Consider the following 25637-nt stretch of genomic DNA (forward strand, 5'->3'; position numbering starts at 1 on the left):
GCAGATGAACTTGGAAATTCAAGGTGGGCAGCTAGAGTGTAGCACAAACTGCTTTTGCTGAAGATGACACTAGAACTGTTTTTTTTTTTTCAATTTGATAGAAAATGGATAATTTCCTAGACAAACTGCGATAAGTGTTAAATGTTATGTATAGATACATAGCAAAAACTATGTATCCAGATTTGCTAAAACGACAGAGGGAGTACAAAAGATGTGAGGTGAGAGGAGACCAAAGCTACACAGTAGATCAGTTTGCAAATGGATTCTTATACCAAGTCAAATACAGTCAGTAAACAGATACATCACGACTCCAGACACATGACGACAGCATCACAGCTATGATGAAGGCCCCATGGGCTCCATATGTTCCATTTAACTTTATTAGTTTTTCTTTGGCATCGCAGCAAGCTTTGTGTACATTCTTGCCATTGACTGAAAACCTCTGATGTCGCCAGATCGTAGGAGATTGCCTATGATTGCATGGGGAAAATTAAAGTGTAAGAAGCTAGCACCAGAGGTTTAGAAGATGGTATGCTTGATCAATTGAGGTAATCCAGGAATTAGTCAGTTTTGAAATGAGATTTTTAGCTTGTCCTTACAATACATGATTAATCAAAATGGACCTGCAACATCAAGTCTATCTATATTTTCAATAAGCATTCATTTAGCTACCCTATAATTCATCATTAAACAATCATTTAGTTAATAGTTACCGTATAATTCATCATTAAACAATATTCGGTTAAGTACCACTATAAGATGATAATGATTCTGTTTAATTCAAGAATACAATGTCAGTTTCAGCCACAACCACTTATTTTCATTGCATTGAATTTTGCCCTTTTCTTTTACAGATCTCAAATGCACATGTTTTTGCACATCTGTAGCTCCTAGGTAACCTCAAATTTAAACTTCATTGTGAAAAGTATTCAATAACCTCAGCAAACTGTCAACTTCAGAAAAAAAATCATAATAGTTAAGCAGCTGAATAGGAAAGCATGTTTAGCTACTATGTCAAAAGACATTAAATGTTTAACAATTATAAAGAAAGGAAACTGGTGACTTCAGTAACAATGTCGAATAAAGCTATCAATTTCATACAGGTGAAACTATACCATATTTATATGTGAATGCAAGAGTTGAAAAGTCGGAGATGAAACCAAAGTTACCTGAGTCACAGTTAAGTGGGCTGTCTGGCTCCGGATGAGCCATCAGTGCAATTATGGCTCTACAAACTGATTGGAGGGTCCACGCAGGGCTCCATGCATTCTTCAAGATATCCAAGCAAATTTCACCAGTCTAGGCGAACAGATGACCAATAAAAGGCAAACAAATTATTATTCAAGTGATCATCACTTGCATCCAAGCAATATTTTACTAATCGCAAAATGAATTGTTTTAATACTAAGGAACGGCAAAAAGAAATGATCTTCATAACTAAATGTACTTTTTGCCAGAAAGAGAAATAACCTTGAAATGAACATTTGGATGGAAAATTTTAGTCAGGAAGCGAACTTGGGGAGGTAGCAGAGGGTATTGCTCTGGAATAGCAAAGGCAAGCTGGAAGACACCACCTTCATAAGGAGTCTCCGAGGGTCCCTGATAAAAACAAGAGATAGAGTTGGTAGAAAATAATTAAAAAATGTTCCTTCATTGGGTTGTGTCAATATCACCAAAACACACCTTGATGAGAGCAGTCCACTTGAATATGTTTGAATCATCACATATCAACTGAATATCAGGGTCAGCTGATTTCTCTCGCTGCACCTCCTTGTACTCCTTGAAAAGCCTAGCTCTTGATGCCTATTAACAGATAAGTCATAATCAAAGCTGCATGTTAGGGATTGCGCACATTCAGATTCTAAAAATAAGAACAACTATTCAATAAAAATAAATAAATGCACAGTGCAACTGTATCTCCTCATGCTACACTGTCTTTTTTTTATAAAACACATGCTACTATGTTACCCTATTCATCCCCAACTAATAAAAAGTGCCTCGAGGCAGGCTGAGGAAAGCAAGTTCTTTTGTTAGTGGTAGTTGGTTTTCGGTGTCGGTAGCTCTTCGGTTTAGTGTGCTCTCTGGGCAAGCTGGTGACCCCAGTGTTTTTCATTTTGTGAGACTTTGTACCGCAACTTATTCACTTTCTATAAAAGCTGGGTGAATCCTTTTTCTAAAAAAAAACTAATAACAAGTGCCTTTAGAGATAATTAAATGGAAGCACTCAGTTTCAAAATAAGAATGTAACAGTGCGAAGAAATTAGTAGCATTCAGGAAATAAATGCTATAGATTGTGCACGTTTGGTGTTCAATTAAAAATAAACAAATGAAGAACAATATGGTGAAACAGTGCAATTAAATGTGTGCATTCTACTAATAACAGATTAACAGGTGCCTTTTCAGATCATTAAATTTGAGCACTCAGTTTCAAAATAAGAATGTAGCAGAGCAAACTAATAATCAGTGTTCAGGAAATAGATGGATTCTGACATGAAATATAGTAATATACACAACTGTCTTTACTAGCACCAAATTTTCAGGGGCAAAAAGTTGAAGTCAACAACTGAAGACATACATCTCTGAACAATATATGACAAATTAACAGTTGTTCGATATAGAAGTTTGAAAAAACTGCACAAGAACATATTACTAGATGGAGAGCAAAAACAAGTACCAGTCAGATGTATTCATTTGTGTTAAAGTCAGATAGTATATTTCTACAGTGCACCACAAGAAAAAATATTATCTAATAATAAAATGCTTTTGAGCTGATAAGTGATCCACTCATGAACTATGGCTATTTCTATGGGAATGATACAGACAAAAAAGAGTTGGTAAAAGATAAGTTGCAACATACCTGCATATTTCCTCTTCTAGAATAACAACAAAATTGATGTCCCAAAGATGCTTACAGAAAACTGCAATTAACAGCACATCATTGTGTCAGAACCAGATATAAAATCTTGAAAGTATTCAATAGTTTGTAAAGGAAAAAAACATAAATTGATACATTGGTAGGGCTAAAATGATAAACTAGACATGGTGCACATAGTGAAAAATCAGTTGTTTTTTTATCCATCATCAACTCCGAGGGAAAGATGCATTGAAAACCATTTTTCCCTGCCTGGCAGTGGATGATGCCAAAAGATATAAAATTACTAATTCAAAACAAGATCTTAAATGCAATTTTCATGTTTTGCATCCAATCAATTGTTTTGCAGTTGTAGCTTAACCATAGATAACTGCAAACCACTAATGTTTGCAACAAAGTCCTAATAATTTATCCATAAAATGTATGACATCTATTGTTCCAACTCTCAGCAACCAATAAACATGTATATGTTTGTAAGATAGAATCATAGGTTGCAGTAATGAGACAAATATTAACACTGGTGGGTCAGAAGAGACAACTGCTCAGCATATTCACCTAATGATCTGGTTATAAATATGATTTGAGAAATTAACCTATGCATAACAACACAAAGAATCAAGCATCCATGTGGATTAAAAAAAACTTTACACCAGTCATTACTTTTGTTTAAGCACACTACATTGCTTCAGAACATGAAAGGGACCAGCTTACAACAAAGATTAGTAAGTACCAAGTTCCATTAAAATGACCATATCATCAAATAACTTACAGATGTTCTTTCAAATGACAATTCATAGAAAAATCAACCTACAGATGTTCTTTCAAATGACAATTCATAGAAAAATCAACCTTCAATTTTGTTTGGAAGTTCAAACTTCCCGTTGGAAACTAATTTTAAATCATTTAATTATATAATCAAAGTATTGCAAAAGATGAACACATATTCCAACTGGAACAAATATTGGAGCTCTAATCCATGGTCCACGGATACCGACCTAAGGAAAAAATAGACACGTCCTTAAGTATCATTAACTAACTCCATACTGATCTCAGTTCATAAATGGTCGGTAAAAGATACTGGGGAACAAGAAAAGAGATTGTGGAAACAAATTTGACGCAATTTTCGTTTTAGTAAGTAGTGGTGGTGCTGAGAAAGATTTCCTTTTGTCTAAGTGCATTTGCTGCACTTGCAGCTTGAAACAAACATCGTCAAAAGTTAATCTTTCATATACATGTTTATGTTTAGTGTAAACTGTGGTTCCTAGCCTGCTGCTTTATTTATACACACCTATCAATTAACCAGTCATTTTTCTTGACAGTGTGCTATTGAGACACCTGTGTGAATTGCTGTGTTCAGAAATTTTGCAACCCCGCAAGCAGGAAACCAACCACCACCATTTTTTGTGAGCAAGCAAAAAAAAAACACAAATTGGATTCAATAGAATAGATTCATCACGAGGTCCATATCCGCCGGATAGCAATTCCAAACTCCAACCGAAAACTCTACATGCGAATCGCTGGTGAGCGAATGGCGCCCCCAGATCCCCAACCCGATTAAGAGCCCTTGCCGAGCCGGGTGGTGGTGGGATGGTGGGGCGGGGGGGGGTGCAGATTCCTCGCGGCCAAGCGGCGGGGAGGAAGGAACGAACCTGACGAAACGCAGCACCCGTGTGGACGACCCCGCAGCTCCGATCTGGCTGGGGAACTGGGGAGGGGAAGGACGGCGGGTCAGGGGAGAGGGCGAGGCGGTGTGGGGGAGGGCAGGGCGAGGGCGGGTCTGCGGATTCCGCGCGGCGGCGCGTGGAGCGGGCGGGCGGGCCGATCGAGACGGGGACGTGGAAGTGGAAAGCAGAAGGCGGAGGCAAAGGGAGGGTTCGCGGCGTCGCTGTTGACACGGAGGGGAGCAGAACGGATCGGGAGGGATGGTGGATGACGGAGACATATCTGGTGCAATCACGAAACTGGTGAAATCATCGTGCAATCCGACTAAAAAAGTCTTCAAAAAATTCTGAAAAAAATCATGAATGTACATCTCGGTCTACCCCATCTACATATAAATTTCCACGATCAAATTCATCTTACACTTGCAGTTACAAAAAAGACAAATTTTCTGACAATCAGTAACGTTCAAATGCAGCCCAAATCAGTAACGTTCAAATGATCCTCACGTTTCACGGGAAAAGCGCAGGAAAGAAACCAAAATGGACATTGGGTAGGTGAAGATGAATTTTTCTCTTTTTCAGCTCGTTTGAATTTGAGCATTATTACTCTATACATATATATTTATTTTTAGGTTTTCAAAGAGCAGGTTAAGTGAGAAGGGAAAAATATTTTTGTTGCCGGTTCCCCTAGTTAAAGCGCTTATATATTTTTTTTAAATCTCCCACGAGCTCCGGCGCATCTTGTAAGAAGGAGTGGAGCACCAGCGCCCAAGGTTCACCTAACCGGTGGGAACCGGTCCGGTTTGACCGGTTACCGATCAAACCGGTCCGGCCCGGTTCCGGTACCCAACCGGCCAAAATTCAAAATTTAAATTTAAATTCAAAAAATGAAAAATTCCTAAAAATACTTCAAGGTGCAATGAATCTAATAATGTCAAATTTTCTCAAAAATTCGTTCATTTAGTATAGTTGTGGGGATTTAAAGTTAAATCAAAAAAGAAAAATGAAAAAATGGACCGGCCCATTAAGGCCCATCGGTCAAACCGGCCGGTAAACCGGTAAAACCGGCGGGTAAACCGGTTGCACGGGAGCTTTTGAATTTGTGTTTGAATTCAAACCGGTCAAACCGACCGGTAAACCGGTAAAACCGGCCGGTAAACCGGTCGGAACCGGTTGCATGGGATTTTTTGAATTTATTTGAATTTAGATTTGAATTCAACCGGTTTCCACCGGTTACCGATCAAACCGGTCCGGTAAACCGCTACCGGAGGGCAGCGGTTTGACCGGACCGGTCGGTTCGGTTAACCCTGCCCGCGCCCGGCCGTCGTCGAACGCGGGTGGGCTTGCCCAGCCCCCAGCTGAGCTAGCCAACCTAGCCCCGGTCCCCAAGCGCTTATATTTGACCCGATGCTAGTTCTACCATCGCCCATGATCTTGCTTCCAAGCGGTCGATTAAGCCAACACAACTCAACATGGCGCGACCCACTATCTACGCATTTATCCCACTAGCTCCGCCAATCCTCTCATTCATTTTCTTCTCTCGTTCTCCTCAGATCCAAATCCAGCGCTTCTCTCTTTCCCGAAGGCGCTCACTCGAGCACAGGGTGCGGCAACGGGCCACCAGCAGCGGGAGAGCTCCTCGGCGGCTGCTGTGGCGCACTCACCCGTAGCAGTGGCGGCGTCGCGCTCCCCAAGAGGAGCAACGTCGAGATTCTCCAGGGCGAGCTCCGCAATGGCGGCGTCATGCTCCCCGGGAGGAGCAACGGTGGGTGAGCTCCCCAGCGACGGGGTGCGCTCCCCGAGGGAGCAACGGTGACCCCCAGATGGAGCGGCATTATTTTAATTTTTTATGCAAAAAAAATTCACAGAACATTTGTAGAAGTTTTTATATTTTTGCGGCAAAAGTTTTTTACAAAACATTTCGAAAAGTTTTTATTTCTTTTGTTGCAAAAGTTTTCCTGAACACTTTTTTTACAGAAGTTTTCTATATTGGATGAAAAAGCTTTTTCTTCAAAATTTCTCTTTTAATTTTTTTCACATCAAAGTTTTTCCGTTCTCTCTAAATATTTGTCCTAAAAATTTCTCCAAATTTTTTTGTTAGAAAACAACAAATATTTTCTGAAAAGAGAAGGGTGGGTGCACAAGGTAGTTATGGATAAAAACTCACGGGCGATTGTAACCTAGAATCCCCCTATATTTGATAAGGGCTACTTTGATTGGAGTGAAATACTCCAAAAAATTCTTATATTTGTAGATAAAATTTTGAACACAAGAAATACTTATATTTATAAACAAAGGCAATAGTCTATATATGCATCATACTTTTTCTTCCCCATCAACATAGTGGGAGGGGATTTGCAAAAGTGTAATTAGAGACGGATGGTTAATTGTAAAATTTTCCAATCCTTCATGTCTTTTATCTAAATTTGCATTAAGAGGTTGGATTGCGTCTGATATGTTCCCTTCTTGTATTGCAATCCACAAGATTTGCCTCAACTGAATTGAAACTTCTTCTTAATCAAAGGAATCCATAGATGATTGCAGACAGAGAAATTAATGCATAAAGCATATGGCATCCGCTAACACCAGACACAACAGTGTTACTCTTATTATCACAAACCCTGCGGGGGTCCTCTACTAATGTTAGATGACAGAGTAACGAAACCAATGCATGGATGAATGGATTGCTGCAGAGCGCAGGATTCAGTCAAAGATGGCAAGTTTCTGGTACTCCTCCCCAGCGATCGCCGCAGTCATCATGGCCTCCGCGTTCACGACGCCGTCGTTCTCCAGGAACAGCTTGACGAGGTTCTTGGAGAAGCCGCTCACCATCGCGACGCCCGGCTGCTTGGACGTCACCGGCGTCGAGAGCGAGTCCCTCAGGTTCCAGAACACGATCCGCGGCACCACGCCGCCGTACCCGGCGTCCCGGAACTTGCGGCGGATGGCCTGGTAGTCGGTCTCCCAGGGGCGCGCCGACGCCATGTCGAACTCCATGTCGCTGAACACGAAGACGGTCCTGATCATCTTCTCCGGCGCCAGCCGGGCGTCGGTCGCCGTGCGGAGGATGCGGTCGAACACGGCCTGGAAGTTGGTGTGGCAGCCCCAGCCCATGCTCTCGACGAAGCTCAGCTTCTGCCGGAGGGTGTCGCCTTTGATGGCGTGGATCTTCGGGTCCGAGCTGAAGGTGATCACCCTGCCCGCCCATGGCTGCTCGCTGAGCTCCGAGATGAGCAGGCCCAGCGCGACGCACACCTCCATCGGCGTGCCGGTCATGCTCCCGGACACGTCGCAGACGGCGATGCATTTGCTCAGCGAGCCCTTGTCGCGGAGGTCCTCCACCATGCGGCGCCACTGCAGCTCCGACACCTCGTCGTCCTGGTCCTTGTAGGCCGGGCCGGCGATCTCGTGCGGCAGGAGCGCGCCGGCGGCGACCTTGGCCTTGCCGGCCTCCACGTCATCGAGGTACTTGCCGAAGCGCGCCTGGTCGTGCTTCTTGAAGAGGGCCTTGTAGCGCCTCATGGCCACCGAGGCCACGCGCGTGTAGGGCAGCTCGGACCACCGCTGGGCGCTCATGTACACCTCGGGGAGCTCCAGGGCCCGGCAGAGCGGCACCAGAGCCTCGCGGCGGAGGCGGTGGAGCACGCGGTAGGCGTAGTGCTCCTCCGGCAGGCCGGCGTAGTCGGGGCTCGAGTCTCGCGGGAAGAGGCGGCGCGCAATGGCCTCGCAGAGCAGCGTCGTCCGGTCGAAGGACGAGCCCGGCGTCGGGCACCACTTGGCCGCGAGCCCGATCTTCGCCCGCCTGCCGCCGCCGCCGCCGCCTTGGGAGAGCTGGTCGAGGTCGGCGGCGAGGAGATCGGCGAAGAGCTGGGCGATGCAGTCGAAGAGGAAGCGGTAGGCGCTGTCGCCGCTGTACGTCTCCAGCGATTGCACGGCAAGCTTGGCCGCCTTCTTGGCCTTTTTCGCCTTCATGCCGGGGCTCGCTTTCTTCTTAGGCTTCTTCGCCTCCACCGCCACAGGTTTTGGCTCCTCCATCGGCGCCTGATCACGAGGTTCCTCCTCCTCTGCTTCCATGACCTCGACGCCCAGATTGAACTTGGTGGAGAGTGTTGGGATCTTAGCTTCTTAGATGTCCAAATAGAGAGCATGAACAGTATGAAAATAGCAATGAAAGTAATCACTTAATTCTCTAGTAGTAACTAGAAAATTCCACCCCGTACATTGTGGAGAGAGGGGGCTATTTATACCCCTAGCCCTCGGCGAGATTTTACTAAACTGGCCCCTTCCAACTCATTTACAGCTCATTTGCAAACGGTTTCAGGGTAAAATTACAAGGTGAGAGGTGCGCAAATCCGACCTTCTCACGTATTCACGTTTTACACACATGCCCACTACCGATGAAGGTCCAAGTCCTTCGTTTGGATTGCACTCTGTCCCCAATATCCTTCGGGTGCTGGGATTCTTCGCAGGTTCTGGTCCTCTAGCTTGTGCTTCTGAGTGATCATTTGTCACATTCGGCCTCCCGAAGGTGAGCTCCTTCATTCTTCGCAGGTTCCGGTCTTCAAGCTTGTGCTTCTGAGTGATCATTCGTCACCTTCGGCCTCCTGAAGGTGAGCTCCTTCATTCTTCGCAGGTCCCGGAAGGCGCCAATTATCCATCGGGCGTATTTGTCTCCAAACCATCGGAGCCCTGCAGACAGGTCAAGAGATATTTTTGAGGCCGGGATCAACCTCCGGGGGGTCTCCCGAAGGTCCAATCCCCAACAGTAGCCCCTCGAGGGCGAGGTCCGGAGCCGGCGGTCCGAACCTGCGTTATTGGTAAGGGTTGATCGTATCCTTCGGGAGGCTCCCGAGGAAAAACGTCTCACGAACCGTCGGCTGCAATGGTCGAGTTATTGGTGTGTACGTGTCAGGCTCCGATTGCGCCACTGGAACGGGTGACTCCTCGATTTTACCATTGGTACTGTAGTTTTCCCTTGCCTATATAAGCGGAGGAGGGGGGAGGGTAAAATCTGAGCCCTCTTGTGCTTTGCTTACCTTCGACGCTTTTTGCTATAAAGCATTTCTTCCGAAGGTTCCGTTTTGTGCGAGATCGGCCTCTTCGTTTTTTCTCAGTGTAAGTGGTTTAGCGGCTCATGGCTCGCACTAAGCAAACAACAAGGTTAATCGAAGGTTAGAATTTAATCCCTTTGTCTAATCTGCTTTTCTTCGCTTTTTTGTAGATATGGCATTCATTAAGACGGAGGTTCTTCGTTCTGACTCTGATCCTGCTGAACACCCCGAAGGATCCGAGGCTTTGCGTCCGCCAGCCCAACAAGAACAGGCCAGCGGCAGTCTTTCGGGGGTTTCAGCGAGTGTTTCTGACCTGATGGCTCCTGAGAAGCGTAAGACCTTGCTCTTCGAGCCATATGTCGTCTCTCAGAGTACGATCGATTTCTATGTTTCGAAAGGATATTTTCCCGAGGGTGTGTGTCGCCCTCCTGGCCTAGAGGTTTTCCCGGTGCCTCAGACTGGAGAGGTGGTGGTTTTTAAAGATTTTTTTACCGCTGGGTTGCGCATTCCGATGGATCCAGTAGTTCCGAAGCTACTGGAGCCATTCAACGTGAAGCTTCACCATTTCACCCCGAACGGGATAGTAGCGTTGTCCAAATTTTTATGGGTTGCAAGGACGTTCGGAGGTAGAGTATCCGTTGATGCCTTTTGCAGGCTCTTTTAGTTGCATTGTCAGCCTCGGAAGGTTTTTGTGGATGATGATGAGGAAGAGAGTGAGGTGCATAATGGGTGTTGCACCTTCGTTCCTCGCAAGTCCAACAAGAAGACAGGCTTATCGAAGGTTGTTCTTGCCGCCGCTCAGAAAAACAAATGGGAGGGGAACTGGTTGGAGTACTGGTTTTATGCCAAGATCGGATTTTCGGATCCCGAGGGTTTGGATGAGAAGAAATATTTGTTAGCTTCGGAAATCGAGCCGTTTGATCACACTTTTCAGCCTGCATACAACAAGCGTGCTCCGGGCTTTAAACTGTGCTTGGAAGCTTTTATGACGGCCTGTCAAGTTTGCGGGGGCAGAGATGTGGTGGAAGAATTTTTGGCCGCTGGGGTTTGGCCTATGTCTGCTGGCTGGGCTCCCCGAGGGTTCGATCAGAAATGGTTCGCTGGAATGGAGTATGACTTGACCTCGCCAATTTTTGGGCTTCGAAGACCCGAAGGTTCGAGTGATGAGGTGATCGTCGCCGAGTTAGAGCGGGAGGCCTCGGAAATCTTGGGACCTTGGAACAGGAAGGAATATCTTTCCCTGATCGAGGTTTGCAAGCGGAACCTTCGGTTGAACCGGTGCCTGGCGGAGATGGGCGTGGAGTATGATCCTCGTCCGGTGCCGGCTGGTGCGGTTCTAAGGATGACGCCTCCAGGCAATGTTGGCTCCGAAGTGGCGCCAAAGAAGTCCAAGGGCAAGGCTAAAAGGGAGGAGGTCGGAACCTCGGGCGAGGGGGTCGGCGGAGGTGTTCGAGGTCGTGGGCGGGGGCGGAGACCTTCAAGTACGAAGGTTTTGGTGGTGAGGGCTGAACGTGCCAAGAGGAGGTCTCGTGAAGAGGGTACATCTTCGGGCGATAGTGGTACGCCCTTGTTTATGGAGGAACTTATGGGGATGGTGGGCGGGGAGATAGTTGTTTCGGAAGGGAGGTTATTTAGATCCCTTTACGATCTTTATGATCAGTATGGGACGATGCTTTTTGGTTCGGGTCACCGTGTGGAGGTTGCGAAGGCACTGATTAACCTTCATTGTTGTCCCGAAGGTATCACTAAGCACAGGAGGATCAACAGCATCGTCCGGCCTGCGTCCAAGCCGGCGGACTTCCTGAGGCCATCAGAGCCGAAGCCGACCGGACCGAGGGTTGAAGCCACGAAGGATCCGGAGCCAACGTCCGCGAAGCCTTTTGACGTCAAGGACGTCGAGGAGGCGGAGCTCCAGGTAGGCGACACATTGTTGTCGCTCGGGAGGGGGGAGTTGCCGGCAGCTCCGCTCCTCCTTTGGATTGGGAGCTGGAGGCGATTGAAGGGTTGAACGTCGATGAGGCCGGTGAGCTTCAGCTTTGCATCGTTTTGCGGTTCATGATTTGTCTGGGGTCTTATACTTTTGTGTTGCATTTTGCAGCTTTGTCTGAGTCAATGAAGCATCTTCTGTCCATAATGCATGGGCCGGGTACTACTGGAATTCTTCCTCCGGAGAGAGGTGAGGCAGGGCATGGTTCCGTTTTGTCCTTGTGCAGTTTCTGGGATTCCCGAAGGTGATCCGGTTTTTGATGTAGAGTTTAATGCAGCCGTGGCTGAGACTTCTGTTGGCGCCTACCAACGTCACCAGCGATGACGCCCGCAGACGCCAATTTGGGGTGGCAGTATTTCATGAACCACGAATAAATCCGCAAGCGCACGGAATACCGCTGTAGCATTTTACCCGGGAGTATACCGGGGTGTCATTTATATTTCCGCAGGGAAGGCGGTGAGAGAATATATAGATTAGTGGGTGAACTCTATCTAGATTGAATATTCTCATGCATAAACAGGGGTAAGATAATAACATGGTAGGAGGTAGTGTGACACACACACAAACTACCCTCTCGGATAAATAAATAAAAGAAAGATAAAAGATGCTTTAGGCCGGGAGCAAGGTAAAAGTCAGAGCTCGAGTCAGCTGTGCTAGGCTAGCTATATCTACACTTTCTCATTGGTTAGCTCGTCAGAGATTAAACTACACAACAGGGAGATCGCTATCGAAGCGACGGGAGGAGCCCGTACACCCCGGTGACTTTATGTACCTCCTACCCCCCATACCGAACGTGGAGGATTACTAAAAGGCTCGGACAGAGCTGTCACCACCTGTCAGCTACCTCTACAAACTGTGGGTATAGTTGACATCCAGCAACACTTAGCTAATCTAGACACCATGTCTACACTAGTAAGAGATACTCTTGTGTCCCGCGCGGAGCCCCCACCCTCCGGATGGACAGACATCACACTAGAGCAATCATACGAATACTAGAGCAGTTGATAGAGTTTTAAGAACAAAAGACTAACCATCTCCAGCACAGGGCGATCATACAATGCAAGCATAGAATGATAACGCAACCATGACAAGAAGCATATACTCGATAACTCAGAATATACTTCAAGCAGATATCGGTAACCATAGTGTAATTCTATTACAAACAACCGAATATTACAAGAGAGAGCTAGAGATGAACCCATACCAGACTCTCGAGCAACACCGGCGACTCGATGACTCCTAAACTTCTCCTAAACTCCACTAAGCCTAAAGACTATGCAAGAAGGAACTTGAGAGGTGAGTGAAGTGAGGGGTGTGTGTGTGTGTTCTATTCTCTACCTCCTCCCTTGTATTTATAGGTGGGAGCCACCGGCCGCAGCACCCCAAACCGACCTAAAGGAGCAACAGGGAGGCGCCACGTGGCAAAATTGAGGTGGTGGGGCCCATGGGCCTGGTCGGCGGTCGGCCTGCCCTGGCCGCCAACCGCCCTCAACTGCTGGGGGTTGGGCTTGTCTGGGCCTCCTTGTCTGATCCACGCCGGGGTTGGCCTGTCTTGACTTGTTTTGCTTTGGTTCTTGGGCTACACTTGGTCCATTTGAGCCTGAATCTGTACTCTGATATTTTCTGTGATTTTCTGCTGGGCCAAAGTGTGCTTGCAACCTGCATATTATCTCAAAAACACAACTTGCATATTCTAGAAGGTAAAGTGTTGTTTAGGGACTTTATTGAATATAAGTACGTGTAAGAAATGCAAACTCTCATGATTTTCTGATCAAGTTGACACCTAGAAATGATCGTTAGTGAGCGTCAACAACTTCCACCTCCGACGCAGCCTTCATCGTCGCTGACTTGAGCAAGAAGCTTGCCCACGCCAGTCGCATTTTGATGCAAAAGACCAAGGCGGATGCGGACCTTCGGGTCAAGAGCACCACCGAGAGGCTAAGTCTGGCAGACAAACTGCGGCGGGCTGAGGCGGAGGTTCTCACTCTGAAGGATGAGAACAAGCAGTTGAAGGGGAGGTGCGTTAAGTTGGAGGTGACGGCGAAGGACAACGAGAAGGTGCTGGAAAGCCTTCGGAAGACGGTGGAGGACGACGCGAACGAGAAGGTTGCTCTCAAGGGGAAGATCACAGAGCTTGAGGCGGTTCATTCTAGGGTGAGCGAACTCGAGCAGGTGTACGCGGAGGTTGCCGCTCGGATCGACGGAGTGTATCAAGAGTACAAAAAGGCTCTTGCTGCGCTTGGCGCGGAGCCTCTGCCCTTGCCCAAGCCGGCCGAAGGTCCCCAGGTTTTCTTCCAGCTTCTGGACTGGTTAACGTCGGAGTTCGAATGGCTTGGTGAAGTGATGAGTGTTGCGAGTGACAACGCGGCGTCTCTCCTTCGAGGGACTGGTGGGTAATCTTCTCCGAGTCGGTGCTGTCGACCTCTCCAAACTCAGAGGTGACTTTCAGTATGTCCCCTACGAGCGTCTGTCCGAGGAGGTGGCCAGGATCCAGGAACTCAAGATTACATTTCTCGAGCGCTTCTGGGAGAGTCGCCGTTCGGACTCTTGCAGCCACTGCTGCTGAGGTAGGTTCGTTTCGAAAGATCCTGCCTTTTGAGGGTTTTGTTTCGCTTGCTTTTGGTAAAGTTTTTTTTTTGGCGCAGGAGACGATGCCTAGTCAACCTTCGGAGGATGGTCGGTCGCCCGGGGCTGGAACGTCTCCTTCGGGTCGCGAAGCAAGCGGTGCTCCAGGGGCTCAGGTTTAGAGATTAGCTTTTAGGCTTTGTTTTGAGAACTTTGAACCTTGTTTGTAAAAATTCCCAAACTGCAGGAAGCGAACAACGTTGTGCCGTTGTTGAGTTGGGAGGCTTTCAGCCTCGCTCATCCTGGGGCTAGTGTCGCGGAGTACTTGTTTTTGTCGGGTCGAGACTCTGTGTAGTTTTTGGAGCGCAAGAGCTCTTGTATTGGCTGCGCTTCATTGTGCGTCCTTTGAGGTGCCTTTCTGTGCGCACTCTTCGAGGTGCTTCTTGTTTGCATCCTTCGAGGTGCCTTTCTGTGCGCACCCTGTGGGGCGATTTTCTTTGTGCACCCTTTGAGGTGCCTTTCTTAGTGTATGGGAAAAACATCTCCCGTGAATTTTGGAATTGCAAATTGTTGGAATTTGGTGAGGAATGTGCAAGGTGTCGGGAAAAATGTCTCCTCCCATTCTTGCGAACGGCTCGTCGTTGTTCTTCGTCTGGAGCCTTTGGTGAGCTTCGGGTGTTGTGTGTTTCAGTGTTTTTAGAAAAAAATGTATTTTGTTGCGTGCTGGCCTTGTGTTTCGAGAAGCAAGTTATTGCCACCCAAAGTGATGTGCGTTAGGGCTGTGTTTTTTGGAGAAAAACATCTCCCCCCTTCCTGGCGGACCATTGCTTTGGGTGGTTTAGGGGGAGAATTATTCCGTCTTTTTGGTGGACCCTTGATAGAAGGGTTGTTCACTGTCGAGGCAGTGTGCACAAAGTTTTATGTTTTGGAGAAAAACGGCTCCCCCCTTTCTTGCGCACTATTGTCTCAAGGGGTCCTGTGTTTGGCTTTGTATGTCTCGAACGATGGATGCCGAGTCCAAGGAGAAAAACGTCTCCCCCCTTTCTGGCATGCATCATTTGATTTTTCCGAGGGTGTTTTTGATTCATACCTTCGGGGGTAGGAGTTTCTTCGTTTAGGGCCGTAGGTTTCTGCTTTGGATATTTTGAAAGGCCGAAGGTTTTTGGCGTTTGTCTAGCAGTTGTTGTGTCTTTATTTTCGCCGAAGGTTTTTGGTTCGGTCCTTTTAAAAGGTCGAAATCCCTTGGCGTTTGTCTAGCACTTATTGTGTCTTTATTTTCGCCGAAGGTTTTTTGGTTCGGACCTTTTGAAAGGTCGAAGCCCCTTGGCTTTTGTTTAGCACTTATTGTGCCTTTGGTGCCGAAGGTTTTTTTTGGTTCGGACCTTTTGACAGGTCGAAGCCCCTTAGCGTTTATTTTAGCACTTATTGTGCTTTTTGTGCCGAAGGTTTTTGGTTCGGGCCGTTTGAAAGGTCGAAACCCCTTGTCGTTTATTTTAGCACTTATTGTGCCTTTTGTGCCGAAGGTTTTTTTGGTTCGGACCGTTTGAAAGGTCGAAGCCCCTTGGCGTTTATTTTAGCACTTATTGTGCCTTTTGTGCCGAAGGTTTTTTGGTTTGGACCGTTTGAAAGGTCGAAGCCCCTTGGCGTTTATTTTAGCACTTATTGTGCCTTTTGTGCCGAATGTTTTTTGGTTCGGACCGTTTGAAAGGTCGAAGCCCCTTGGCGTTTATTTTAGCACTTATTGTGCCTTTTGTGCCGAAGGTTTTTTGGTTCGGACCGTTTGAAAGGTCGAAGCCCCTTGGCGTTTATTTTAGCACTTATTGTGCCTTTTGTGTCGAAGGTTTTTTGGTTCGGACCGTTTGAAAGGTCGAAGCCCCTTGGCGTTTATTTTAGCACTTATTGTGCCTTTTGTGCCGAAGGTTTTTTTGGTTCGGACCGTTTGAAAGGTCAAAGCCCCTTGGCGTTTATTTTGATAAGTATGCAAAGTTTTTGAATTCTGCATACTTTGCTAACTTACAGTTTTACGCAGCATACAGATGCTGGCCGAAGCTTGCCGTTTAGGCTGCTTAGGCGAAGGTGACACTTTACTTGGGGGGAATTCATTGTATTGAATTAGTTTATAACGGGTCCGCCTCGTCAAAAACCTCACCTCCGATGTGGAGTTTCCCCCTGTGTGGAAAAGAGTACGGCCCCTTACAACGTAAAAAGAAATGAAAACAGCTACGAAGGTCCGCAGTCGCTTATAGTTTTGCGATGTGGCCTTTTTACATGATCATATGTAGTACTTCTTGAGGCTGTCAGCATTCCATGGATGCTGTAGCTCGTTGCCTTCAGCGTCGGACAGGTGGTAAGACCCTGGCCTGTAGCTTTTGGTCACTAGAAATGGCCCTTCCCACTTTGAGTGGAGTTTGCCGGAGGTTTCAGCGTTTGGCTTTCTTTTTAGGACCCAGTTTCCGATTGTGATGTTCTTTTTCACGACCTTTTTGTCTCTCCACTTTGTGGTTTCTTGTTGATACTTCTCAAGGTTCTCCGAAGCTTGAAGGATATCTAATTCCATAAGATCATTGTCGCTCGATGGTATGGCCTCGACTTGGTGAGTCACCCTTAGGCTTTGGTTTTTAAGCTCTTCTGATGTCATTGCTTCGGCACCATAGAGTAGCCTGAATGGGGTGGACTTCGTTGTTCTTGATTCTGAAGGGTTGTGGGACCAGATGACCTTCAGTAGTTCATCCGCACATTTGTCCTTTTTTCTGATCAAACAGACATTTATTGATGTGCCGAAGATGATGCTGTTGGCTCTTTCGACGGCCCCGTTAGATTGCGGGTGGTAAACCGAAGCAAAGATTGCCTTCGTGCCCACACTGTAACAGAAGTCTCTGAAGAGTTGTGAATCAATGGTGATTTCCCGCGGGACCCCAAACCTGCAGATGATGTTCTGCCAGAAGAATTTTCTAATTGTTTCTGATGTGATGTTGATTAGGGGCTGGGCTTCGATCCACTTTGTGAAGTACTCGACGGCAACTGCTGCGTACTTGTAATTGCCTTGAGCGGTGGGAAGGGGCCCAACGAGGTCAATTCCCCATCTTTGCAGGGGCCATGTCGGAGGTATTAGCTGGGTTGGCTCCGAAGGTTTTGAGGATTTTGGGCCCATCATTTGGCATGCTTAGCATGTCTTGACTATGTGTTGGGCGTCCTTTAGCGCCGTGGGCCAGAAAAATCCTTGCCTGAAGGCTTTGGAGACGAGGTGTCTGAAGCCAATGTGGGATTCACAGAACCCGGAGTGTATTTCCTTGAGGAGCTCAATGCCTTCGGCTATGGAGATGCACTTTAGCCATGGGCTGGTGACACCTGACTTGAACAGCTCACCCTCGGAGATTATGTAGCCCCTTGCTCTTTGGAACATTTTTTTCTCTTCTTTCTCATTTGCTAGTTCGTTGCTTCCTCGAAGGTATTCCATTATGGGTGTTCTCCAGTCTTCAGCTGATATGACTGAAACCTGCTTTTCTTTCTTCGGCTTGACCGAAGGTTCTGTGATTTCTTCGAAGAATACATCCGAAGGTAATTGCTCCTTTCTTGATGCTGCCTTTGCCAGCTTCGTCGTTCATGTGCCTTGGAATATGAACGATATCGAAGCCCTTGAAATATTTCTCCATTACTCTGACGGCATCGAGGTACTCGATGAGCTCTGGTTTTCTTGCTTCTGAGTCTTTTTCAATGTGGTCTCTGACAACCTTCGAATCTGTTCTGACTATGAAGTTTTGATGGCCAAGGGCTTTCATATTGCGAAGGCCCAGGAGTAAGGCTTCATACTCGGTGGTGTTGTTGGTTGAAGATTCTAGGTTGCCGAAGCTTATACGTTCTGCGTATCTTGTTTTTGCTCCCGAAGGAGACTCTATGATTGCAGCAATACCCGCTACATCATTGCACCAGGCCCCGTCGCAGTGCACGATCCAGATTTCAGTCGAAGGTTCCTCCTTGAAGGTTGGGGATGTCTAATCGGCAATGAAGTCTGCCAATACTTGTGACTTGATGGCTGTTCTTCTCTCGAAGTCTATGTAGAACTCAGAGAGTTCCAAAGCCCATTTGGCAATTTTGACTGAGGCCTCTCTGTTACTGAACAAATCATGCAAAGGTTGATCTGTGACTACGATTATCTTGTGAGCTTCGAAATAGTGTCGAAGCTTCCGAGCAGACATGGCTACTGCATATGCAATTTTCTCTAGCTCTGAGTACAGGAGCTTCGAGCCTGCAAGAGCTTCGGATACGAAGTAGACAGGTAGCTGCTTCTTCTTTCCTTCAACTTCTCTCTCGAGCACGAGCGCTGCACTGACAGCAGAGTAGGATGCTGCGATGTACAGGAGCAACACATCCTTCGGGTCAGGTGAGGTCATTTTGACCATGTTCTGAAGGTGATTTTTGAGTGCCTGAAGGGCTTCGCTTTGTTCGAGGCCCCACTCGAATTTTTTTGCATTGCGAAGGACTTTGAAGAATGGTAGGCTTCGGTCAGCAGAGCGAGGGATAAATATGTTTAGGGCTGCTATCCGCCCTGTGAGCTTCTGTACGTCCCTGATGGATTTGGGCTCCTCCATGTTCCAGAGAGCTTTTACTTTGTCAGGATTTGCTTCGATGCCTTTGGTGGATACGAGGCATCCTAGCACCTTTCCTTTGTGAACTCCAAAGATACACTTGTTTGGGTTCAAGGACAACCCTGCTTTTTTTAGGCTTGCGAAGGTTTCGGCCAGGTCTGTCACATGGTTACCTCTTATTGAACTGGTTACTACAATATCATCAACATAAGTCAGGACATTTCTTCTGAGTTGGTGCTCCAGGACCACCGAAGACATTCTTGAAAAAGACTGTCCTACATTTTTTAATCCTTCGGGCATCCTTACGAAGCAGAGACAATCTAGCAGAGACATCAGTTGACTGTTTGCCGCATCATCAACAACTCTGTCGATTCTTGGCAGCGGGAAGTCATCCTTCGGGCAGGCTTTATTGAGGTCAGTGAAATCGATGCACATGCGCCATTTGCCATTCTTCTTCTTGACCGTCACGGTGTTTGCCAGCCATGTTGGGTACTTTACTTCTCGAATAACATTTGCATCTAACAGTCTCTGGACTTCGGCTTTGACTGCCGCAACTTTCTCATCTGCCATTTTACGAAGCTTCTGCTTCTTCGGCTTGATGTTGGGGTTGATATCCAAGCGATGCTCAATGATATCTCTACTGACACCTCGAAGGGCACTGGCGGACCATGCAAAAATATCTTGATTCTTGCGTAGGAACTCGAGAAGCTCATTTTCTTCCTCGAGTTCGAGGGTTGCATTGATGGTTATCATTTTGTCAGGAAGGTGCTCATCTAGAGGGACCTTCTTGAGTTCGCAGTCTTCTTCGAAGGTTGCCTTTTCTTTGTCTTTCTGCTGTTCTTCGAAGGTAGCTGACTTGGTTTCAATCCGAAGGTTGTGGACATTTTTCTGGCCTGGGGTGTAACCCCGCTCTATATCTCTCGCAAGCTGCTGATCCCCTCGGACGGTGATGACCCCGCAGGAGCTGGAATCTTCATGCACAAGTACAATTGATGAACGATAGCTTCAAATTTGTTGATGGTCCCCATTCCTAGGATTGCTCGGTAGGGGTAAGGCATCTCTACTACATCAAAGGTGATGTGTTCTGTTCTTGCGTTTGTTGTATCCTCGAAGGACACAGAGAGTGATATCTTGTCGATGGCATTTACTCTTTTTCCTCCGAATCCCATTAGAGGGACATCCGAAGGTTGAAGTAGGCTTCGATCAATGCCCATTTTGTCGAAGGTATCAGAAAAGATGATATCTGCAGAACTGCCGGTGTCAACTAGTATCTTGCCAATCCTCCAGCCCTGAATGTTTGCCTCGATGACCAGAGCATATGTGTGTGGGTAGCTGATGAGGTTGACATCTTCTTCGGAGAAGGTGATTGGAGAGTGTGACCACTAGGTTCTCTTGGATGGACCTTTGGAGACGATGCAATGGACTTGCCTGAAGTAGTCTCTGCGTTGTCTCCTGTTTTCGAAGTCCAGGGTGAAACCTCCGGAGATGGGCATGATCATCCCGAAGGTTGGTAATGCCGCGGGCTGGCTATTTGTGGCTTGGTTTTCTTGTTTTGGTGGGTGGATTGGGGGGGGTAGCTGCTCTTGAGTTGGCTGAGCTTGGGTGGTGGGTTGACTAGGTTGCGTTTGAGGGTTTGGCTGCGGCTGCCAGTTGTGGTGGTAGTTGTAGTTGAACGTGGGTGGGTGGTATGCTTGGGTAAATGGGGGGGGGTTGGAACGAATGGAGGTTGTGTGTACTGTATTTGTTGAGGTTGAGTTTGTGGAGTCTGAGGCCATGTAGTATGCCCAACTAGCTTGGCTTTTTTTTCTCGGACTCCATTCCTCTCAAGGGTCTTCTTCTTCTCTAGGCACTGGTTTGTTCTATGATCAGAGTCAGACCCGTGGAAGTGACAGAAGAATTTTTTGGGCTCACGCGAAGGTCCGCGACCTCGGCCTCTTCCTCTGCCACGACGTCTGCCCCGTGCTCCGGACGAAGGTTGCTTGTCATTTGTGTGTTAAGGTTCCGACTCTGGTGGTATCATGAAGGGATCAAATGTTAACTATTTCTCATCATCTTGTGAGCGTTCCACAGGTAAGATGAGTTGCTGAGCTGGCTGCTTCTCTTGCTGCCATGTTTGCTGATTATATTTTTCTGCCTGACGCATAATTCTTCTTTGCTCTACCCTTCTGCGGTGGTCGGCATCTGACTTCGCGTACTTCTCTGCTTCTGTATAGAGCTCCTCCAAGGTCCTCGGGGGCTCTCTTGTGAGATGAGAAGCAAGCTGGCCAGGCAGGAGACCTTCGATGCATTTCTCAATCGCATCTTTCTCTGGGAAAGTTTGGGATTTGAGCCTTCTTCTGAACGAACCTCCGGAAATAGTCATAGAGAGGCTCGCGGTCATGCTGTGGGCACTTGAAGTCTTTCACAGTGTTGGTATTTAGCCTTCTGAAACTCTGGAAGTCCTGGAGGAGCCTTCCTTTCAGCTGGTACCAGTTGTTGATTGATTGTTTGGGAAGGTATGAGTACCAGTTGGCCACAGAACCTTCGCAAGCCATGACGAAGGACTTGGCCATGGTTGTGTCGTCACCTCCGGCCGAAGCAATTATTGCTTCATAGGCCATGAGGAACTGGGTTGGATCAGTTCTAGCATTGTACTTGGGGAGCTGTGTGGACTTGTAGCTGAGCGGCCATGAAGTTCGCTGCAGAGCGACTGAGAGTGGTGAGGTGGGGTCAAGTGGGAGGTTGACCGGTGGTGGCCTTCGGTCTTCATTGTGAGTGAAGGTTGTCTGGTGGATGACGCGGTTTGCTTGTTGGGCAGAACCTTCAGGCATTTCTTGGTATGTCCTCTGCAGATTCTCAACTTCTGCCTCCATTTCTGCTAGTTTGCGCCTGGCCTTGGCTAGCTTGTTTGCCTGGTCCAGTGCCCTCTTTTTGGTGGCGAGCTGAGCTTCGATGCTTCTTTTCTTCATTTCAAGGGCCTTGAGCTTGAGTGCTGCTTCTGTGAGCTCCGCGGATTGGGTTTGATGAGCTTCGGTGTCTTCGCTGTCTTCAATCGGATCTCCATGAAGAACAGCTTCGGTGGTGATGTCTTCAATTCGTGGGTTTGCTTCTTCGTGTTGCGGTGGAGAGCCGTCGAGGACAGGGCCAGACTGTGTGGAGTTGCTAGTGGTGCCGGCGGGGGCTTTCCTCTTTGTTGGGGCCATCGAAGGTTGTTTTTCGAGCTGGAACGGTGGGCGCCGCTGTTGGGATCTTAGCTTCTTAGATGCCCAAACAGGGAGCATGAACAGTATGAAAATGGCAATGAAAGTAGGCACTTAATTCCCCAGTAGTAACCAGAAAATTCCACCCCATACACTGTGGAGAGAGGGGGCTATTTATACCCCTAGCCCTTGGCTAGATTTTCCTAAACTGCCCCCTTCCAACTCATTTACAGCTCATTTGCAAACGGTTTCAGGGTAAATTTACATGGTGAGAGGTGCGCAAATCCGACCTTCTCACGTATTCACATTTTACACGCATGCCCACTACCGACGAAGGTCCTGAAGTCCTTCGTTTGGATTGCACTCTGTCCCCAATATCCTTCGGGTGCTGGGATTCTTCGCAGGTTCTGGTCCTCTAGCTTGTGCTTATGAGTGATCATTTGTCACCTTCGGCCTCCCGAAGGTGAGCTCATTCATTCTTCGCAGGTTCCGGTCTTCAAGCTTGTGCTTCTGAGTGATCATTCGTCACCTTCGGCCTCCCGAAGGTGGGCTCCTTCATTCTTTGCAGGTCCCGGAAGGCGCCAATTATCCATTGGGCGTATTTGTCTCCAAACCATCGGAGCCCTGCAGACAGGTCAAGAGATGTTTTTGAGGCCGGGATCAACCTCCGGGGGGGGGGTCTCCCGAAGGTCCAATCCCCAACAGAGAGCATGGCGGAGACGAATTCGGCAAGCAGAGGCCCGGTGGCGGGATACGGACGCGGCGCGGCGGTGCTGCCGGGCGGCACGGAGCTCCTTGGCTCTCCGCCTTTTCTTGTCGGCGTCTGCCTTCTCCTTGGCCTGCTTGCGCGCGTCCTCGCCGCGGACGAGGCGGTAGAGCAGCTCGGGGAAGTCCTTGAGGTACCCGAACTCGGCGAGCGCCGGGACATTGCAGGCGAGCGTGCGCGGGTGGCGGGCATGAAATGAATGAGGCTCATTTTTTCATCTAGAACCTCCTCAGTAGTTCTAAATAGTATCCCAGGAAAAACAATCCATTGCAGAAGAGGAGTCCGATAGGGTGATCCCCTATCACCCCTATTATTTGTTCTTGTTGCTGACCTTTTGCAAAGTTTGATTAACAGTGAAAAGAATTTGGGACATCTCAACCTACCCATTCCTTTACAGCATACACAGGATTTCCCTATTATCCAGTATGCAGATGATACATTGATTATTATGGAAGCTGAGCTTGCTCAGTTGGTGCATCTAAAGAATCTTTTGCATTCCTTCTCCATTTCAGCTAGACTGAAAGTTAATTACTCCAAATCCATGCTGGTACCCATCAACCTAGAAGTTAATAGAGCTTTGCAGCTTGCTGAGGCACTTGGATGTAGCTTAGGTTCTCTTCCATTTACCTACCTGGGGCTGCCCCTTAGTCTTACAAAACCCAAGGTTGTGGATTTCGTGCCCTTAGTAACAAGATGTGAGAGAAGGTTAACCTGCACCTCTGTTTATCTTTCACAAGCTGGTAGGCTTGAAGTTACAAACTCCATCTTCACTGCTATGCCCATGTACTTTATGAGTACATTTCAGCTGCATAAAATAGTCATCAAATAGATAGACAAATATAGAAAACATTGCCTTTGGCGGGGGGCTGATTTCAATGCAAAAAAACCACCCAAAGCAGCTTGGGATATGTTTACTCTTCCAAAAAAGAAGAAGGTGGTCTTGGAGTCCTCAATCTCAGAACCCAAAATAAAGCTCTCTTGATGAAGCACTTGCATAAATTCTTCAACAGAAAAGACATTCCTTGGGTTCAACTTATTTGGGAGAAGTATTACAATGATGGTTCTTTGCTGGGACAGAGAAAAAGAGGATAATTTTGGTAGAGGGATTTTCTAAAGTTACTAGTTTTATTTAAAGGAATAGCAAGGGTGAATATTTTAGATGGTGCCAGTTGTCTTTTTTGGGAGAACCTCTGGAACAATAGAGTTCCTAAACTCCAATATCCAGAACTTTACTCTTTTGTCAATAACAAAGATATATCCCTCAAATCAGTTATGGAAGCTCAGGGCCCTGCAGAACTATTTCATCTCCCCATATCCGATGTTGCACACCAGCAGTTGATTAGTTTGGCAGAAGATCAAGCTACCATTCAAGATTCTATGGAATTCGATTACTGGTCATACATCTGGGGATCTTCCTTCTTCTCATCAGCAAAAGCATATACCCATCTTACAGGTTACAGAGTGATTCACTTGGCCTTCAAATGGTTGAGGAAATCGGCATGTCAAAATAAACATAAAGTTTTTTTTCTGGCTCCTCCTAAAAGATAGACTCAGTACAAGTGCTTTACTCTGTCGAAGAAATATGAATCTCCCTGATTACACTTGTGTGACATGCCCGGCATATATAGAAGAATCCCTAGAGCACCTTTTTATACATTGCCCTTTTGCACAGTCCTGTTGGGCGGCCATAGGAATTCAGATTGGATTTGATGAACTGTTTGCTACTCTGGAGAGACTCAAATTACATCTGGGAGTTCCTTTCTTCATGGAGATTATAATTCTGATGAGCTGGTGTATTTGGATGCAAAGGAACGATTTCATCTTCAAAGGAATTCAACCTTCACAGGTTTCATGCTTGCAGCATTTCAAGAAGGAATTTATCTTAGTTATCCTAAGAGCAAAGACTAAATACAAAACCACCATGAACCTATGGCTAGAAGCCCTTGTGTAATCCTTTTTATTTTCTTTGTTTGTTTTTTTGTTTCCTAATTGTTGTTGACTTATGTAACTTCTTTTATTTTTAATATATAAACAGTAGGGGATTATCCCTCCTGTTTCATAAAAAAAGCCATTTGTATTTGAACTATTTCTCTATCTGGTGTATTTGCACTGACATGTTCTGCGTGATAGCAAAAGTATGTTACCGTAACAATGATCCTCACGTCTTCATGAGGAAAAGCGAAGGAAAGAAAAGAAAAGTGGAAATTGGATACAGTAAAGCTGAATTGTTTCCAACTTGTTTAAATTTGAAGATTAGTATACTCTATATAGATACAAAAACTTTTAGAATTTGTAAGAACAGGTTAAGCAACAAGTGAAATAATTTGATGTCCCTAGCCAAAGCAGGAGATATGTTGAGAGATGATTTAATAAGGACTGCTTTGACCGGTTCAAAATACTCCAAAAATATAATACTAATATTTATTAGGACGAATCTTGAACACTGCAAATTTTTATACTTGCAAACAAAAAGACTAGCCAACTCGTACTCCTATTTTTTTATTTAAAAAAGGCATTTTGAACCATATCAAGCACCCGGAATTTATGGATGTGCCAAAGTTCGTGTGCTAGGACCGCCTCCACCCCAACCAGCAATGACTATGGTAATTTTCCTCTTTGACAAGCATTTGAAGGATTTGTTTAAGGACCCGGCTAACGTACGATTCATAAGGTTCAGCATCAACCCTTCATGGAAATAAAGGAGCGTATAAACATCATGCAGCATCAGACCTACAAAGTTAGCTATTAATTTGCCTACAATTTTCATTGCCTCACTATGTGAATAAAAATTCTAAAATGTACTCAATATGTGCTCCCAACTGCTAAAAATGTACTCAAAATGCCTTCCAATTTGCATTCATGTTTAATACTCTCGTGACCTGCAAATATAATGGAACAAAACATAAGTAGGTCAAAAATACATTCCCCAATTAGTAGACTGAAGAATTATTGCTTGTATTAGCATTGCTG

At 46.5% G+C, this 25637-nt stretch overlaps 2 protein-coding genes across 2 annotated transcripts; both read right to left on the bottom strand.

Moving 5' to 3' along the window:
* Positions 1-64: 64 nt before the first annotated feature.
* LOC120697073 (protein PEROXIN-4) lies at positions 65-4801 on the bottom strand. The gene is made up of 6 exons (XM_039980202.1): positions 4522-4801; positions 2858-2918; positions 1684-1803; positions 1471-1599; positions 1170-1299; positions 65-470 (listed from the first exon to the last, which is right to left on the bottom strand). The coding sequence occupies exons 2-6, from the start codon at positions 2861-2863 to the stop codon at positions 382-384; spliced, it is 474 nt and encodes a 157-aa protein (XP_039836136.1). The 5' UTR covers positions 2864-2918; positions 4522-4801; the 3' UTR covers positions 65-381.
* A 2435-nt stretch (positions 4802-7236) lies between these two features.
* On the bottom strand, positions 7237-8607 carry LOC120700389. Its single transcript, XM_039984600.1, has one exon. The coding sequence runs from the start codon at positions 8605-8607 to the stop codon at positions 7237-7239; it is 1371 nt and encodes a 456-aa protein (XP_039840534.1).
* Between the last annotated feature and the right edge of the window lie 17030 nt (positions 8608-25637).

Source organism: Panicum virgatum, chromosome 3K (genome assembly GCF_016808335.1).
Source record: "Panicum virgatum strain AP13 chromosome 3K, P.virgatum_v5, whole genome shotgun sequence".
In the NCBI taxonomy this organism is placed as follows: Eukaryota; Viridiplantae; Streptophyta; class Magnoliopsida; order Poales; family Poaceae; genus Panicum; species Panicum virgatum.